The 20,247-nt window shown below is 44.6% G+C and overlaps 1 protein-coding gene across 1 annotated transcript in view; it reads right to left on the bottom strand.

Moving 5' to 3' along the window:
* Nucleotides 1-20,247, bottom strand: part of AOX1 (aldehyde oxidase 1) — an 81,434-nt gene that overhangs the window by 9,367 nt on the left and 51,820 nt on the right. Inside the window, exons 24-29 of the mRNA XM_065413109.1 lie at nt 15,473-15,559; nt 13,618-13,809; nt 12,862-13,089; nt 9,953-10,048; nt 2,597-2,725; nt 1,171-1,245 (exon numbers count right to left, since the gene is read on the bottom strand). Coding sequence (XP_065269181.1) covers nt 1,171-1,245; nt 2,597-2,725; nt 9,953-10,048; nt 12,862-13,089; nt 13,618-13,809; nt 15,473-15,559 — 807 coding nt within the window. The remainder of the gene's footprint in view (nt 1-1,170; nt 1,246-2,596; nt 2,726-9,952; nt 10,049-12,861; nt 13,090-13,617; nt 13,810-15,472; nt 15,560-20,247) is intronic.

Genomic DNA, 20,247 nt, shown 5'->3' with positions numbered 1-20,247 from the left:
GCTCATGATGCACTGAGTATTGTGGTTATAGTAATTGTTGTTATAGTAATGTTATAATAATGTTATAGGTTGTAATTTCATGTATATAGTTATGAGGCTGAAAATGTATCCTCATGGCTTAAAGCAAGCCCAGACAAAAACTCCCCAAGAGCAGAGGGGCAGTTCACACCTCATCAGGGCATGTATGGGACAAACCCAGCCCAGCCTCACAGGAACAATGGACACTGGCCTGGGCAGCAACAAAGGATCTGTTGGACTCCTGAGTGAGTCACCCCACTTCCTTTGGTCAGTTTGGGACTGCAATGAGGTAATGCTCACCTGACTCTGAAGTGGGGGCGGGGGCAAAGCCAAGAGGGAAGAAAGAACATGATAAAAGGGAGAGACATTTGCCTCTCTCTTCCACCTACATCTACAGACACCACACCCAGCGGCTGAAACGCTGATCAAAGGGGAGAGCCTGGCTGAAGAGCAACCAGACAGCCTGTGCTGAGAAGCATCTAAGTTTGTAAGGGCACTGAAGGTGTTAAGATCAACTTAGAATGCGTTTTGCTTTTATTTCATTGGACCAAATTTGACTTGTTATGTTTTGATTTATAATCACTTAAAATCTATCTTTATAGTTAATAAATCTGTTTGTTTATTCTACCCGAAGCAGTGCGTTTGGTTTGAAGTGTGTCAGAGACTCCCCTTGGGATAACAAGCCTGGTACATATCAATTTCTTTGTTAAAGTGACAAACTCATATAAGCTTGCAGCGTCCAGCGGGCATAACTGGACACTGCAAGCCGGAGGTTCCTAGGGTTGTGTCTGGGACCAGAGATATTGGCTAGTGTCATTTGGTTGCACAATCCAAGGAGCAGCTTACATGCCAGAGGCTGTGCGTGATGTTTGCTGCATGTTCAAGATTCCAGTACTGCCAATACCATGCATTTTAGCAGCTCACTATATATGTGGGGGGGAACCCACCCAAACAAAGCATCAGGGCCAGATCCTCTGCTCTGGCCAAGCTGTGCTCCGTGCAGACAACTTTTATCCCGCTGGTAAGAGATCACCATAGAATGAGGAGAGTGAAAAATATAATTATATACCAAAATTGCTATGTACATGCAGATTTTTTAAATATAATTCATACCCGTTTGATTTTTCACCCTGATACAAAAGTGCCTCTTACCCAATCATTCCAGGTACCTTTCGGGTTCTTGCTAATGATGGGCTCCAGGCGTTTCAAGAGAGTCTGGCAAGCATCCTGGTGAAGAGAAAAGTTGGGGAAAAGAATGCAAAAGTAGAGAAATAGACAGTATTTAATAATATTCAACATATTTTTTGTCATGGTGGAGGTGCTATCAGCAGAGAAGACTTCCCATTTACTTCTAGAAATCATTACTCCTCATTGAATTCCTTAGACCCCTTTTTTCTGGGGAACCCATCACCTGTCTTCCACTTAGAGAAGGATGGTGAATCAGTTTCTTTTGAGGCTCTTATCACTTCCTAACTGTCTATAGCCACCCAAACATGCCACCTCCTCAGTGAATTTGAAGGAAAAGCCTCAAATCCTGGGGAAGGGGGGACTCTAGTTTGTTCCTGACTCCAGTGCTTCTGGGCCAGACATTTTCAATATTTATAAGAAAATAGATTAATCTAGCTAATTGGTAAGGCTACTACTAGAGATGGGTGACCCTGAAACACTCCAGTGGGTCGTTCAGTTTAGATAAACATCTGGAGGTCCTTATGCTCATCCAAATCTCAACAGAAGAAGTAGAACAGAGGCCCCATCTCTCTCCAAACCAGATCCTTCTCCTCCACTCCCAGATCTGCCCAACCAGGCCTCCTTCAGGCCTCTGAGTCATCCCTTACTCCAGGGCTCATGTGATACCCACTCTTCCCACCCCACCTTTGGATCAAGGAATCAAATACTCATGAGATCTCAAGTCTCTCTCCTGGGACTAGCCAAGTTTCTGCCTCCAAATCTGCCACCACTGTCAGGCTTATAAAATAATAAAATTACCACCCAGACACACTGCTCCATTGTAACAGAGAAGCTTACAAAATGTGTAAGTTTTAATATAAAAAACAAGAGGCTTATGCCCAGTAGAGAAACCAAAGATCAGCTAGGCCTGTGATTCTTTCATGAAAAAATAGGGAGGGAATTAAGGGTCTTGATTTAAGGAAGATGCGGAAGGACAAGAGAGAGGTAGGGAAGATTTGTTTAATTAAATTGACCCAAACCTTAAAATAATGTCTGGGATTAGTATGAACTAGCACATGGTCGGTGCCAGGTCTTTAAGAACTGGTTTGCCCACATCACAGGATCGATAAGAGGCCTCCATTATATGCAGTGAGTGTTTAGTAAAAACACCTTAAGCCTTTTTGGGGAGCTTTGGGTTCTGTTCTGGAAACCGCAAACCACAACATACCAAAGAGTTTGGAATTCATCAAGAAGCAATGTTTCATATTCTTAGTGGCCACCTGCAATAGCCACACGATAGGTAATTTCAAGCTCTATTTCTACTCATGTGCGTAAAAATAGGCACATGCTTAAATACCTTGATGAATGGGGGCTTTTAAGAGTTCACTAGTAGACAAATATTACCCTTTACCTTTACTGCCATTCCATTGACATCAGTTCCAGCAGATGCTACTGAAGCACAAGCATTAGGAACAGTTGTTGTGCTTGTTTCACAAAAATGAATACTCGACATGGGGATCTTTAATTCCCGGCTGGCAACCTAGGGTGGGGAATGAACATACCCTCATTCCATTTGAAACACACATTTCTGAACATTTCAATAATATCAGCCTTCAAAAAGTATGCCTACACAGCAAAGAAAAACCCAGGGCTTGGGCTGTTTCATTTTCACTAGGACCCTGTGGGGTGCGAGGTCCCAGAGCCCAGGCTCCAGCCCATGCCTGAAAGTCTACACAGCAATGAAACAGCCCCACGGCTCAAGCCCTGCAAGCCCGAGTTGGCTGGCACGGGCCCGCGGTGGGTTTTTCTTTGCTGTGTAGTCATACCCTTAGACACTAGGTCATGGATTTGACAGGATTTGAGCTAATAAAGAAATTATTAGATATTTCCAATTAGAGCCTGCCATTTCCAATTGTAATCACATTGCTGTGTCTGCAGGAATAAAGTGGAACACAGGAATGATGATCTTGTGGCTAAGGCACTAGACTGAGTCTCTGGAGAGCTGAGTTCAATTCCTGATACTGCGACAAACTTCCTGTGTGAGCCTAGGCAAGTCACTTAGGGTGTGTCTATATAGTTAAAAATAAACAAAATACGCCAAACCCCTGTGGCAGTGAGAATCAGAGTCCAGGCCCATTGACTTGGGCTTCTGCTGCAGGTCTGAAAAAAATAATGTAGATGCTGGGGCTCTGGCTGAGACCTCCTTGTCAGGTTTCAGCCTGAACTGCTACTTTTAGCCCCACAGTGCAAGCCCAAGTCAGTTGACCTAGGCTCTGAGACTTGCTGCCACGGGGTTTTTTGCTGCGCAGATGTACCCAGTGTCTCTCTATGCCTCAGACCCAGTCAGTAAAATGTGGATAACAATACAGTAGAACCCCGATTTTATGAACATCCATCTTAGGAAGAGAAGGTTATGTGTGCGCCTATGGGTGCTCCACTCTAAGTGCGCATGTGCCCCATCAGCCTCAGATCATAGATTTTAGGTAGTAGTGTCCCTTCAGCCCACGCACGTGCCCCATGCAGCCTCATGACCTGCACCGTGGCCATATACAGCTGTGCGAGTGAACTGCCTTCAGTTTCTTCTCTACTGAGGAGCTCCATGGAAAAGAACTCAAAGCAGAGGGTAGGAGGGCAGGTAGTGGAGCATCCATAGGGACACACATCTTGAAGAACCACAGTTACTGCACAGGGTGATCATTTTCTCTTCTTCTTCCAGTAGTGTCCCTGTGGGTGCTCCACTCTAGGTGACTACTGAGCAGTGACCTCTATGGAGGGGTATGTTTTGGAGTTGAGTCTAAGGCTGAAGATAGCACAGCAGAGCCAAACATGGCATCAGAAGCTGAGACACGAGTACTGTATAGTGTTCAGAAAAGGTCTGAATGGAGGTCCAAGTCGTGGCTCTACATATTTCTGTACAGGAATGCTCTTAAGAAAGGCTAATGAAGTAGAAAGGGATCTTGTGGAGTGAGTTAATACTCTAGAAAGAGGTTGAAGATCATGAGACTGATAACAATAGGTAATGCAGCCACATATCCAGTCTTTGTTTGGAAATTGGAGATCCCTTAGTTCTGTGCACAATGGAGAGAAACAATCTGGGACATTTTCTAAAGGACTTAGTTCTGTCTAGGTAAAAGGCTAATGCCCTCCTGACATCAAGTAAATGTAATGCCACATCTTCTTTATCCTGGTGTGGCTTAGGGAAGAAAACTGGAAGTTGGATAGGTTGGTTTACCCAGAAGTCCAAGGATACCTTTGGTAAGAACTTGGGATGCAGTTGCAATGTGACCTTTTCCTTAAAAAAGACTGAACAGGAGCTTTCCAGGTGTTGGAACCAAGCATGTCTTAAGGCAGAGAATTCCTAAGTTGGGATGTAGGGTATGTTCTCTGTTGTGCGAGAAAAGGTGTGGAATGGCTGGGAGAGGGATTGGTGAGTACGTTGCGAGATGTGCCAGGTAAGGGTACCAGGTCTGTCTCGACCAAGTAGTAGCAATCAGAATAAGGTGAGCTCCATCCCTTTTTATTTTCAGCAGGACCTTTGATAGTAGGGGAAACAGGAAAGGTGTAGAGAAGGTCCTTGTCCCAGGGGAGGAGGAGAGCATCGCCGAGGGAGTGTTGTCCCATCCTCACTCTGGAGCAGTAGTGTGGATATTTCTTGTTCAGGTGAGTCGCGAACAGGTCTGTGGATGGTGTCCCCCATCATCCCACAGTATTCTTGCTGCCAAGTTAAAGAAGTATGGGCTGGATGAATGGACTGTAAGGTGGATAGAAAGCTGACTAGATCGTCGGGCTCAACGGGTAGTGATCAATGGCTCCATGTCTAGTTGGCAGCCAGTTTCAAGCGGAGTGCCCCAAGGGTCGGTCCTGGGGCCGGTTTTGTTTAATATCTTTATTAATGATCTGGAGGATGGTGTGGACTGCACTCTCAGCAAGTTTGCCGATGACACTAAACTAGGAGGCGTGGTAGATACACTAGAGGGTAGGGATCGGATACAGAGGGACCTAGACAAATTAGAGGATTGGGCCAAAAGAAACCTGATGAGGTTCAACAAGGACAAGTGCAGAGTCCTGCACTTAGGACGGAAGAATCCCATGCACAGCTACAGACTAGGGACCGAATGGCTAGGTAGCAGTTCTGCAGAAAAGGACCTAGGGGTCACAGTGGACGAGAAGCTGGATATGAGTCAACAGTGTGCTCTTGTTGCCAAGAAGGCTAACGGCATTTTGGGCTGTATAAGTAGGGGCATTGCCAGAAGATCGAGGGACATGATCATTCCCCTCTATTCGACATTGGTGAGACCTCATCTGGAGTACTGTGTCCAGTTTTGGGCCCCACACTACAAGAAGGATGTGGAAAAATTCGAAAGAGGGCAACAAAAATGATTAGGGGTCTGGAGCGCATGACTTATGAGGAGAGGCTGAGGGAACTGGGATTGTTTAGTCTCCAGAAGAGAAGAATGAGGGGGGATTTGATAGCAGCCTTCAACTACCTGAAGGGGGGTTCCAAAGAGGATGGAACTCGGCTGTTCTCAATGGTGGCAGATGACAGAACAAGGAGCAATGGTCTCAAGTTGCAGTGGGGGAGGTCTAGGTTGGATATTAGGAAACACTATTTCACTAGGAGGGTGGTGAAGCACTGGAATGCGTTACCTAGGGAGGTGGTGGCGTCTCCTTCCTTGGAGGTTTTTAAGGCCCGGCTTGACAAAGCCCTGGCTGGGATGATTTAGTTGGGAATTGGTCCTGCTTTGAGCAGGGGGTTGGACTAGATGACCTCCTGAGGTCCCTTCCAACCCTGATATTCTATGATTCTATGATTCTATGATCTGAACAGGTTGTGAAGCACTATTGGGTGTATCTCCCCCTCACGTTTTGTCTGCCCGAGAGGTAAGCCACGGACAGTGTTACATTGTGTGAGATGCACCAATTCCATAGCCTCGTAGCTTCTGTGCATAGGGGGGCAGCTTGGCTCCCCTCTGCCGACTGATGTAGTACATACAGGCTATGTTGTCTGTTAGGATGTTTGTATGTGATCCTATGATTAGCAGGAGGAAATAGGCACAGGTGTTCCTGACTGCTCATAGCTTGAGGAGATTGATGTGAAGGAATATCTCCACAGGTGACCATTTGCCTTGTGTTGTGAGGCCGTTTAGATGCGTGCCCCACCTCTGAGTGATGCATCGCTGGTGAGGAACAACGATGGTGATGTTTGCGCGAATGGGATCCCGTTGGCTGGATCCTTCCACCAGTGTAAGGAGTTTTTGCTCCTGGTGGGTGGTGACAGGGATTTGTCCAGCCTGTCCTTATTTGGTCTGTAAACCGAGCTGAACCACATTTGGAGGCATTGCATGTGAAGTCTGGCATGTGCTATTGCCGCCCGTGCCCGCTGCCATATGCCCCAAGAGTTGGAGCAGAGCCTGGCTGGTATTTGGGGGCTGCTTTGAATGGTGTCTAGGAGTGTGACTAAGGATAAGAACCTGTGTTGAGGTAAGAGGGCTTTGGCCTGTAACAAATCGAGGTCAACCCCTATGAATTCCAGGCATTGCACTAGAGTGAGGTTAACTTCTGGGTGTTGATCTGTAGACACAGTTCTGTAAACAAGTGTATCGTAGCTTCAGTGACTTGGTGAGCCTTGTGAAGAGATCAGGCTCTGAGGATGCAATCATCTAGGTAAGGGTAGATCATTATCCCTTGAGAACGTAAATGAGCAGCCACCACTGAGAGAACCTTGGAAAATACTTTTGGGGCTGATAATCCCAGAGGGGAGCACACTGTATTGGTAACGGTCATGTCCCAGAGTGAATCTGAGAAATCATCTCTGAGCCAGTAGGACTGAGATATGAAAATAGGCATCCTGAAGGTCCAGGGCTGAAAACCAGTCTCCCTGTTCCAACGCAGGAATGATCATTGATAAGGTGACCATCTTGAATTTTTGAGCCTCGATAAACTTGTTGAGAGCTGAGGTCTAGTATGGATCTCCAACCTCCCTTCTTTCTGGGTATTAGGAAATAACAATAGTAGAACCCCTTGTCTCATAGATCTATGAGTTCTATGGCTCCTAACTGGAGGAGGCGATCTGTCTCTATTCATAATAAACTCTTGTGAGAAGGGTCCCTGAAGAGGGATGGGGAAGGGTGTGGTGGAGGGGGGTAAGGAGGTAAAATAGATGGAGTACCCAGCTCAAATGATCTCTAGAACCCATTAGTCTGAAATTATGAGTTCCCAGGCACTGCAGAGTGCCGCCATGGGTGTGGAATGATGGTTGGCTGTGTCAGCTGGGGGGAGTGCCTTGACCTGTCCGTCAAAACTGCTTAGACGTAGGGGGCTGGGACGAAGATTGTGAGTCAGATGGTTTGCATTTAGGGAATTTCCCTTTCTTTCTTTGTGACTTATAGTGGCACTGAGGCTGGTACTGAGGCACGTTTGGTCTATGCTGGAATTGGGGACTAAATTGTCTCTTTTGTCCCAGTATATAGATACCCAGTGACTGGAGGGTAGCCCTGCAGTCCCCCAGGGTATGAAGGGAGGCATCAGTCTTCTCAGCGAAGAGCTTCATATCCTCAAATGGAAGGTGCTTAACCATGGACTGTACCTCCTTTGGGAAACCCAACAAAAGGAGCTATGATGCCAGAAGTGGAGATGGACCCAGCTGCTGTGTCGCGTGTGTTGAGGGCAGATTACAGTGATATGTTTGCCACTAACTGGCCCTCCTGGATAATGGCCTCAATAAAGTCATTCAGTTTTATATAATCATATTTCACCATGAGGGCCTGATAGTTGGCAATACAGAATTGTAGGGTGCCTGAGGAGTATGCTTTTCTGCCGAAAAGGTCAAGGCGCTTCCAATCCCTATCGTAGGGAGTAGCCCTTGACTGGTATTGTCAGACACAGGAGTTGATGGAATCCACCACATTGGAGTTGGGTGATAGGTGGGAAAATAGGAATTCGGATTCCTTGGCAGGGACATAGTATTTTTTGTCAGCTTGCTTGCAGGTTGGCACCATCGATCCTGGGATTTGCCCCACTGTCTTTGTTGGGTCTAACATGGTCTCATTAATCAGGAGGGCGATATTTGAGGAGGACGAAGAGTAGATGATGTCAAGGAGTTGATAGTGGGTGTCCTTGACTTTTTCCAATGGTATCTGGAGTGTTTCTGCCACCTTCTTCGCCAGCTCCTGGAAGAGATGAAAGTCGTCTGCCAAAGATGATGTAGGAGACATGATAGCTTCGTCCGGAGAGGAGGAGGATATGGTCCTTGGTATCACTTCCTCCTCAGTACCGGCTTCCTATTTTTCTATGTCTTGAGGTGGTTCCGAAGCCTTGGATGCTGCAGCCAAGGGGGTGTGCCTCCAGGATTCCCAGGTGAGGCTCAAAGCCTGAGAGGCTTGTTGGTGTTGGGCCACCCAAGGGTCCCAATATGGCCACTGGGGTGGTGGTGGCACACATGGGTGGCCATACCAAGATGGTAGTGGTGGGGCCATCTGTGAGTATATCCTTTGGCTCTGTTGGTAATGAGCACCATATGGAGCTTGGGAGGAGTACTGCGAAACTACCTCCTCTGGTTCACTACAAACTAATAGGCTAACTATAGAAATGCAGATTAAAGTAACAGTCCTAGTGGACTGCGAATAGCTCTGTCTCTAGCCAGGGTGGTTGAGAAGAAACTGAAGGGGGTTAAGGCCATGCGCGCTGGCTAGCCTCGTGGGTCAGCACGAGGAGAGACAGTGCCATGTGCGGGCCTAACGGACACTGCTACCAAAGTTCTCCGACCAGCAGCGCAGGGACACAAACACACCTACAGTGGAGCACCTATAGGAACACTACTCAAAGAAGAACTGAGGGTGGTTCACCTACGCAGCTCTATATGGCTACAGTGCAGGGCAAAAGGCTGCATGGGTCACGTGCGTGGTCGGAACGAACAGTGCTACCTAAAATCTCTGATCTGAGGAGCACAGGGTACATACGCACCTAGAGCGGAGAACCTATAGGGACAATATTAAAAGACCAACAGGTTATATGAATCATTTTTCTGCTGTCAAAGTCATCTTTCTGCTACCCAATGGTGACTTCAATCCTTCAGCCAACATTCAAGCAGCAGCATAGGGTTGAAAAGACTGAGAGATTTGGTGCGAAAGAAGATGCGCAATTCTCTCATACAAAAATAAATAAATAAAACATGCTGTATGCATTTATTACCATTTGTTATGTACACCATCAACAAAGAGTTAATTTATTAACTTATGCACTGTACCTGCTGTAATTTTGAGATGTTCAATTGTATTAATTTTTTGATCTTATGAACTCCTCAATCCCCAATTATTTAATAAAATACGGAGTTCTGCTGCATTCCCTTTGTCTGTTTTGTCTATATAGTTGATGTGCTCCTTGTGGCAATGACTACAGGTTTGTACAGTGCCAAACAAAAAGGGGCCCAACACTGACCGCAGCCTCCAGGCACTACTGTAATACAAATAATAGTAATAATAAGGTGGTTCCTGTAAGCTATTTGCCTTCTCTGCCTGCTCCCACTGTGGCCCTTAACAAAGCTGGCTATGGGAGCAGCTCACATATACAGGGCCTGTTTGCCTGCCAGAACAAGGGACTTTTCTCTGCTGCCATAACTCTGTTGATGTCAATAGAGTTATGCCAGAGAAGAATTTGTCTCTATCTGTGTTCACAGTCTTGCTATGGCTTTTCCAATAACTAAACATCTTATTAGTAGTGTTTGTCCATACTACGTATTTAGCACACGGCTAATATTTGATTTTGGTACCTGGATCATTTTGGTGTGGATGCCTTGTCCCATTTCAATTCCACCATGAGTTAGAAGCACAGAACCATCCATATAGATATGAACCAGAGCAGCAGCCTAAAGAGAAAGAGCAGAAATGGACTACTGAGTGCTGTTACTACCCTTTGATTTAATGGAAAGAGGGTCTGCATTTAACATGGGGCAATGCACCAAAAGCAGAAGGGATGGCGCCTTGAAGTGCATTGTGATTTTAGATGCTAGAACCTTATCTACTGAGACAGAATCAAAGGCCACATTTGGAATTCCAGCATCAGCTCTGTCTCTACATTAAACTTCAAATGAGGACATATCAGTTTATGGAGGTTTATTTCTCATGATGTTAGGAACACAAGGAAAGCATCTGAACTACATAGAATCATAGAACTGGAAGGGACCTCGAGAGGTCATCTAGTCCAGTCCCCTGCACTCGTGGCAGGACTAAGTATTACCTAGACCATCCCTGACAGGTGTTTGTCTAACCTGCTCTTAAAAATCTCCAATGATGGAGATTCCACAACCTCCCTAAGCAATTTATTCCAGTGCTTAACCACCCTGACAGTTAGGAAGTTTCTCCTAATGTCCAACCTAAACCTCCCTTGCTGCAATTTAAGCCCATTGCTTCTTGTCCTATCCTCAGAGGTTAAGAAAAACAATTTTTCTTCCTCCTCCTTGTAACAACCTTTTACATACTTGAAAACTGTTTCCAGACCAAACAAACCCAATTTTTTCAATCTTCCCTCAGGTCATGGTTTTTAGACCTTTAATCATTTTTGTTGCTCTTCTCTGGACTCTCTCCAATTTGTCCACATCCTTCCTGAAATGTGGCATCCAGAACTGGACACAATATTCCAGTTGAGGCCTAATCAGCGCAGAGTAGAGCAGAAGAATTACTTCTCATGTCTTGCTTACAACACTCCTGCTAATACCTTCCAGAACGATGTTCGCTTTTTTTGCAACAGAGTTACACTGTTGACTCATATTTAGCTTGTGGTCCACTATGACCCCAGATTCCTTTCTGCAGGACTCCTTCCTAGGCAGTCATTTCCCATTTTGTATGTGTGCAACTGATTGTTCCTTCCTAAGTGGAGTACTCTGCATTTGTCCTTATTGAATTTCATCGTATTTACTTCAGATCATTTCTCCAGTTTGTGCAGATCATTTTGAATTATAATCCTATCCTCCAAAGCACTTGCAACCCCTTTCAGCTACATAGTCTAGTCATTTCTAAAAATGGCTAGAGGAGTCACATTTTTGCATACCTATTATACGTTTTAATAAGGCATCCCCCTATCTGGCACACCGTTCTGTAGCAGGCTACCAAATGTCAAGTGTGCCTTCCTCAGTTTCCCTTCAGTCCAGCCATAAAAAGAACAGTCTCTCTCCCTGTCAAATTCAAAGGCCCACCTCTGGGTATCATTTATTCATGTACATGTAAGAACCCTCATGGTAAAACTGTTCTCTTAATTCCCACAGTAAAACATATCAAGGTACAGCGATTTTCCATTCCCCTCTCCAGGAACATCACTTCCACGTCATCCACACGTGAGTCCACCAGCACTTGGTTCTTAGTTCCTTTCTGTCCTTGTTCCAGAGCCCCACACTCCCAGCCATCCACCCGAGTGTGACCAGTCTCATGATTCTTCTACCCAACACACAGTCCAATGATTCAGCCCTTTTCAGCCTCCCGGCGCTGGCTCTATGGCTCAGGAAGGTCAGCAGGCCAACTCTTCAGCTGGTCTCCTAGCTTTTAGCCCTTTTCAGTCTCCTGGGACTGGCCCCTCTGCTGGTCTCCTAGCCAATTCCAACCTATTCCCAGGCAGGGACTGGAAACCTCTCTGTTCTCTGCAGTGTCCTTGTCTCTCCCAGGCAGCTTCTGCCTGCTGCTTTTATTGCTCTGTTTTCTCAGACATTTCTCTGGATCTGACTCACCAGATCTCCAGCTCACCTGGTCTTCTACCCTCTAGGGCTCAGGTGCTCTCTGACGCCTAAATGGGTATCAACTGACTGGCCTCTTAAAGGGCCAGTGTCACCCTGTGACCGATGTTTCTATAAAAACATTGCTGCAAGTTCTATCTTCTCTCTTGTTAATGTTTTCAAGCCTCTGGACTTGTTGGGGAGCCATGAAGTGGACAGACTGACAGTCCTGGTCAGAGCCAGTTGAGTCCTGAATGGGGTTTCCTTCCAACCCCCACAACTCAGCCATAAGCTGCATCACAGTCTGTAATTGACCCGGTGAGTAAAATGTTGAGGAGAGACTGCAAATTGGGTGGGACATTCTGTCACCTTGTGGATTGATTTATTTTTCAATGTATAAAAGGTGCTTATCGAACAAGCACCGAACACCCCCCCAACAGTAAACATACCACACAAGTCACACAAGTCATCAATATGAATGAAATATTCTCCTCCAACTCTCTCTTCCTAACGCTTACCCCCCATGACCTGCAAACGATAAGCCTGAAAAAGCAGCTTTCCCTACTGCCCAAAGTTCAACAGGCTTCGGTTCAGGGGGGAGCACATTCTAGAGGTAAGAACCCTTTGAAGACGATGTCCTGCCTTCAGTACCCAAAAGCTTAAATCGAGACACTGTTAGTAAGAGGCCTTCATCTGTTCTTACCCTATGTAGTAGGTTACAGAGACGCTAGCCATGGCCCAAACTACAGGGCTTTACAGATCAAAATTAACACCTTTGATTGCACCTGGAAGTGACTCAGAAGGCCATGCAGCCTATAGATAACAGCTGTTAGGATGTGGACAAGTGTTCATCTGGGATTAAAATTACAATATATTTTTTGTTATCTAAACTAGGTAAAATCTAGCCTTCCAAGGGTGAAAGGCGTAGCCCCATTGTGTTAGTTGGCATTTTTAAAGCAGCTTTAAAGCCAACTGACCTGAGATAGAAAACGTGTGAATAAGCCAAATGGAAACTTCATGGGAATAATGGCAATCCCCTTCTTCTTCCAGTAATTTTGCTTGTTAAATTCTTCCACAGCTGTTTTCCTGCTGTAGTATTCAGACTTCTCCATACATTCATTCCAACACCTTACCAGGTTCTCTGGATCAAGCTCTTGAATGTAGCATATTTGTTCAGTTTCTTTGTACATGTTTATTTCCCTAACCTGAAACAGGAGAATTAACCTAGATCGTACCATCTTCATAAAAGCAGACTACTACTTTTGGGATTAGCGGTCAAATAGTAAGTAAAATGCATTCTTGAGTATTTTCATGATTAATCATGACAAGTTGGGTAAAGCATGACAGTGGGGCCATATTATTCATTTTTGAAAGCAGTCAAACTCTGAATGGGAAATATTTAAAAATTTTAGCACAATTTCATCCAGAAATTCATACCCACAGTGTTTTATTTTGTTACTCTCATCTTTAAAATATTTTAGTCATTCAATCCGGAAAAAGACAAAATACCATGTGACTCAGGTGACCAGTCACAAAAACAAGAGTAACTAATAGCAACAAACACTTTGTAATCAACTCGGGACTTGAAAACGATTAGTTCTAGCTAGTCAGCCAACCCAGGAGTTTTCAAATATTTCACTGTGTGGGCCACACTTTAACACAGTTTGTACAGGACAAAAGAGTAAAGAAAAATAAACAGTTTCATTTCAATGCTAATAAACCTCTTTCCTTACCTTTTCTGGAGATAAACCACTTTTGGCTGCAATGGCTGTTATCCAGGATTCTGTAATCAGTCCTGACTGTGGGAAACCAAATCCTCGGAATGCTGTGTTTGATGGCAAGTTCGTCTTGCAGGCGCGACTGCAGCACCGCAGGTTGGGAATCTTGTAAGCATTATCCATTTTTAGTAAGACTACCTCTGCTACCTTGAGTATGGGAACAGGTACCGCTAAACATCAGAACAGCTCTTCCCTTAAAATTACATTAACATTTAAACAAATATTCCTCCTATTAGAGAAAGGACTTGGACTTGAGACAATTCGGACAATAGAAGAGTATTTTAAGCCTTTTTTTTTTTTTTTTTTTTTTTAATGTTTCTATAAATCCCATGTAACAAGAATACTCTATAGTCATTACATCTACATTTCCCACACAGCATGATCTTACATTTCAATAGTTTTGTTAGCACATGCAAGGAACGTAGTAGACACAATAGCAGTTGATATATAATTAGTGAGCTACAATAGTCTCTCCATAGTTAAGGCTGCAAATGAAATTCCATTATAAGACTGATTTTGGCCTAAGTCTAAAAATTTACAAAAATTCATATCAATCTAAAAAACTGTAGGTTAGATCTGGGCCTGAAGCAAAAATTTTCTATATAATTTGAAATGAACTGGACAAAGGGATCTAAGGATGTTCAGAGTTAAGGTTCATTTCTCAAAGAAGCCACCACTACAAAAGTCTTCTAACTTTGGTTTTTGTTTTCATATTTGTTTATTTTTCTACAAATCTGAAAAAAAAAAAAAAAACACAAGAGAGATAAACCTTTATTTACTGGACTATCCAGGCTGGGTTCTAATACCCAGCACCAAAATGTAGTTGATTAAAATCTACCTTTAAAAAAATGATTAACTGTTTTAGTTGAATGCATAACTAGGGACTGTTGGTTCCCCCACATGAAGTGTAGAGAAGTGTAACCTTAGTTCCTTAGTTTCCTCAGTTTCTAAAGTGTAAGGATTTGTTTTTAATACTAATAGTCTTGAAAGATATTACTGCACTTCAATCACAGAGAAGATCCTGCAATCTTAACTTTGCTATAATGAAACTGTGCACGGGAATACTTTCAATGTGATGATAAATTAAAACATTATTCACAGAATATAAGTAAGCCTAATGCTCCAGGGGCAAATTTTGGCTTTGGTTGTGCAAATAACTCCTACTGACATCAGCAGAAATGGCATATATATATCCAATGGAACAATTTGTCTCTATGAACTGAATTGCTACTGGGTGTGGTGTTTATCTATCTATATAGTCAGTGGTAACAGGTATATGAATTCAAATGTACAACTGGGGGAAGATTGGGAGAGGCGGGAGGTCTGAGTAGTATCTGTGTGAGGACTGCAGTTTGGAAAATGCAGAATTATCCTGCTGAGTTTGAGTGGAAGACTGCTGGCAATCTCAGGTAGATTTTACTCTTTAATATTCTAAGAGCTATGGAGATTTTCCCATTGTCAGAACCTTCCAGATTCCCTGTGGCCATAAAATGATTGTGCAGACTGTGGGGAACTGGACATTTGTGGGGAAGAGACTTTTAGCTACCACCATAACTTGAACCTAACTCTGAGTAATATTCCATGAAGGGAATGTGTGGGGAAATGCCAAAAGGGAACACTGAGCTAGGTCAGGGGAGGTGGTTTCTCTTATGGGGGTCTTTTCCAACACACACTCAGAATCCCCACAACACAGGCTAGAAGGACAATCTTACAAGAAGTGAGCAAGGGAACCTGGCCTTCCACAATGTTTCTAGCAAACAATTCATCCCATGTTATGACTAGAAAATCTGCCCCTTTATAAAATCCTTACCAGAATAGAGTCATCAGGAGTGCATCCTCCATTGATATAGTATTTGGCATCTGCAGCCATGATCCTTCCATCATTCATGAAGCCAACCTAAAATGGATTAATATAGACTTCTTAGACTTGTTCAGTCCTTGAACTACTCTTTACTTGTTCCATCACACAGTACAGAAAGTATAAATACAAACATTACCATCATCTCTTTTTTCCAACACCAAGGTTGAGTAGGGCTGATCTTACTCATTTTGTCAGTTTTTTGGTTTAAGAAAGTACATATACTGCCAGCCACCTCAAGTCTAGGCAGCCCCTTCCTATTCACTACCCACTGAGAGTACCTGGGTTGTACCATGAGAAAGCTGGAGAGAGACATTGGGTTTGTGGCCTGGTCAGGTCCCTGCTCCCAGCACGGGGTTGGCCCTGTCAATGTTTCACTTGCCAGCAGAATCTGCTAGCAGGAATCCAGTCACCCTTTGCAACCCACAAGTACAAACAGGTTATATATTTTGCAACTAAATGTCAATTACACAATTCAGGCTATATTATGCCACTCGTTTTTAAGCAAAACTCCATGGGGAAATGGGTTGTTAAGCAACAGACTTTCCAAACTCCCAGTTGTGACCTGCATCAGTCCAGTACATACCACATGTTTCTTTTGTCTAGCAATGTACACCTCAATGGAATGGGTTGCTGCTGGAAAGTCTGTCTTCCTGTGCCTTCCCCTGGAGATGGCTTATTAGTGTGCGGTGCCACAATCAGTAAATGTTAATGTTTAAAGCGAAGTTCTATTCTGAGAAGTGATTGTAAAAAATGGCACCTTCTTATTCAGCAGCTCTGCAGCTTGGTTCTTGCTCTGGGCAGGCCGCAGAATATACCCCAAGAACCCACTCACTCTACTGACAAAAAACCCCATAACTCACCTGAGCTGTAAATGGTGTTCTTCAAGCTGTGTTACACATTTCTATTCCACATTAGGTGTGGGCACCCAGTGCATTGTAGCTGGAGATTTTTCCCTAGCAGTACCTGCTAGGGCAGTGCACATGCCCTGTGCATCCTCATATATTCAGTCGGGGGCACAAAGGGCAGAGCTTCCTCAACCCACTTCAGTGCTTTCGCACTGGATTCATAATGATAATTGACTCCAACGTAGAGGGGAAGGAGGGAATTCTGTGGAATAGACATGCGCAACACATCTCAAAGAACATCGTTACATACAGATAAGTAACCTTTTCTTTGAGTGATTGGAGTGTCTACTCCACATTAGATGACTCTCAAGCAGAACTGCACAGAGGATGTGCCCGGAGTTTACTGAAACAGCAACTGCAGAACAGCCCTTCCAAAGCCTGAATCATCTCTGGACAGGGCCGGCTCTAGGCACCAGCAAAACAAGCTGGTGCTTGGGGCGGCACATTTTAGGGGCGGCATGGCCGGCGCCAGAATGCCGCCCCTAAAAATGTGCCCGGCCGCCCTAACTCACCTCCGCTGCTGCTGCCGCTCGCGCGCCGCTACTCGCCCTCCCTCCCAGGCTTGAGAGCCTGGGAGAAGCGGCGCCCGCGCCGCGGCCACTCGGAGTCTCCCCCTCCCTCCCAGGCTCTCAAACCTTGGAGGGAGGGGGAGATCCCGAGCGGCCGCGGCACGCAAAACAGCCGTTTCGCGCGCCGCTGCTCCCCCTCCCTCCCAGGCTTGAGAGCCTGGGGGGAGGAGGCAGGGCTGGGGATTTGGGGAAGGGGCGGAGTTGAGCCGGGGCCGGGGTAATTAAAAAATGGGGGTGAGGGGGGCGGCCAAAATTGTTTTTGCTTTGGGCGGCAAAAATCCTAGAGCCGGCCCTGTCTCTGGAGGCTGACACTATGGCATAATGCCTGGCAAAGGTGTGTCCTGAAGACAAAGTCAGGGCTTTGCTGACAGCAGCAGCTGGAACATTGTTCAGGAAAAGCTACTGTGGCTTGTAGAATGTTCTGACCGTTTCAAAGGTGGCACAGATTTGGCAATGTTATAACACATAGATATGCAAGAGGTAATCCAACTGGAAATTCTCTGTGCTGGCACCGCAAGCCCTCTCATCCTTTCCTCATAAGAAACAACCAACCAAGATGAGGAGTGGAAGGGCTTAGTCCTGTTGAAATAAAAGGTAAGGGTCCAGTGAATGTCCAGTGTATGAACTTTCCTCATCCTTGTCCATGTGTGGCTTGGGAAAGAAAGTAGGTAAGTGATTGGTCTGATTGAGATGGGAATCTGAGACTATCTTTGTCAGGAATCTGGGGTGAGGTCTCAAAGAAACCTTATCCTTATAAAAAAAGTATAAGTGCCTGAAGTTTTCCAGCTCTCCTGGCACATGTGAAGTCCACTAGAAAAGCTACCTTAGCTGATAAGTATGAAAGGGGTCATCAAACTAAAGGTTCAAAGGGTTGACCCATTAGCACTGATGACACCAAAGTTCAAATTCCAGGGAGAAGATGGATTTTTCAGTGGTGCATGAAGCCTGCTTATTCCTTTCAAAATTCAGATTGTCACAGGGTTAGAAAATACAGACCGACCTTGGACTGGAGGATGAAAGGCTGACATTGCAGGCAGGTGCATTTTCAGAAAACTGACTGACAGGCCTGACTCTTTCAGATGAAGCAAATACTCTAGAACATCTTGAGCCTGGGTCTCTGAAGAGGGTATATTCTGTGGCTTGCCCAGAGCAAGAACTATTTTCATTTGTGCAGGTAAAGGATCCCGGTGGACTGTTTTCTGCTGTTCAGTAAGATGTTCTGGACTGTCAGTGAACAAACCTTTTCCTCAGAGTCTAGCCAGTCAGCAGCCATGTCATGAGGGTTGGGATGTAAAAGTTGGCCATGACTCTAGAATACAGTGTCCTTTTTCTGAGGTAGAACCAGAAACAGCTGAACTGATAACATCTAGAGATCTGAAAACCACTGCTGCCTTGGCCACGCTGGGGCTATTAAGATCATTGTGGCATGGTTGTGTTTCAATTTGAAGATTACCTTGGGAATCAAAGGAACAGGAGGGAAAACATACAACAAACGTAACATCCATGGGAGCAAGAAGGCATCTGTGAGTGACCCTGGGCTGTGACCCACCCTGGAGCAGAACTGATGGCACTTTCTGTTCTGCTTCATGGTGAATAAATCTATGGTGGTTTTCCCCCAGGCCTGAAAGACAGCTTTTACTACATCGGTTCTCAGAAACCAATAATGGCCTGCTGAACCGCCTGCTGAGGTGGTCGGCCATGGAATTCTGAATACCTGGCAGATGAGACACTGAGTATTATCTTGTTCAGAATGCAGAAATTCCACAACCTGACAGCCTCTTGGCAAAGCTGATCAGATCTGGCTCCTCCCTGTCTGTTCAGGTAGAACATTGCTGTAGTATTGTCTGTTACGATGTGCACACACTTGCCCCTGATTTGATGTAAAAAGTCTTGACGTGCTCGGAGAATTTCCCTCAATTCCAGCACATTTATGTGTAAAGATAACTCTTCATCTGTCTACAGGCCTTAAACCTGGAGAGCCCCCAGATGCGCACTCTGATCTAAGGAAGGCACATATGTATGCAAGGTCTTGGAACAAATTTTGAAAGAGAAAGTAGTTAAGGACATAGCAGTTAACAGTAATTGGGATAAAATACAACATAGTTTTATAAAAGGTAGATTATGCCAGACCAACCTGATCTCATTTGAGAAGATAACTGATTTTTCAGACAAAGGAAATGCAGTAGATCTAATCTACCTGGATTTCAGTAAGTCATTTGATACAGTTCCACATGGGAAATTATTAGTTAAATTGAAGAAGAAGAAGGGGGTTAATATGAGAACTGAAAGGTGGACAGGGAACTGGCTAAAGGGGAGACTACAACGGGTCACACTGAAAGGAGAACTGTCAGGCTGGAGGGATGTTACTAGTGGAGTTCCTTAGAGACTGGTCTTGGGATGAATCTTATTTAACATTTTTATTACTGACCTTGGCACAAAAAGTGGGAATATGTAATAAAATTTGTGGATGACACAAAGTTGGGAGGTATTGCCAATACGGAGGAGGACTGGAATATCAACATGATCTGGACGACCATGTAAACTGGAGTAATAAAAATGGGATGAAATTTAATAGTGCAAAGTCATGCCTTTAAGGACTAACAACAAGAATTTTTGCTATAAGCTGGGGACATATCAGTTGGAAGCGACAGAGGAGGAGAAAGACGTGGGTGTATAGCTTGATCACAGGATGACTATGAGCCGCCAATGTGATGCGGCCATAAAAAAGGCTAATGCAGTCCTAGGATGCATCAGTTGAGGTATTTCCAGTAGAGACAGGGAAGTGTTAGTACCATTATACAAAGCACTGATGAGACCTTGTCTGGAATACTGTGTGCAATTCTGGTCTCCAATGTTTAAGAAAGATGAATTCAAACTGGAACAGGTGCAGAGAAGGGCTACTAGGATGAGCCGAAGAATAGAAAACCTATCTTATAAGAGGAGACTCAAAAAGCTTGGCTTGTTTAGCATAACCAAAAGAAGGCTGAGGGAAAATATGATTGCTCTCTATAAACTGTCATGGGCTAAGAGGGAAGGTCCTCTCATGGATCAGTAACTGGTTAAAAGATAGGAAACAAAGGGTAGGAATAAATTATCAGTTTTCAGAATGGAGAGAGGTGTCCCGCAGTGGTTTGTACTGGGACCAGTACTGTTCAACATATTCATAAATGACCTGGAAAAGGGGGTAAACAGGTGGCAAAATTTGCAGATGATGCAAAACAACTCAAGATAGTTAAGTCCAAAGCAGATT

The sequence above is a fragment of the Emys orbicularis genome, chromosome 11 (genome assembly GCF_028017835.1).
Source record: "Emys orbicularis isolate rEmyOrb1 chromosome 11, rEmyOrb1.hap1, whole genome shotgun sequence".
NCBI lineage: Eukaryota > Metazoa > Chordata > Testudines > Emydidae > Emys > Emys orbicularis.
This window is presented reverse-complemented; position numbering and strand designations above follow the sequence as displayed.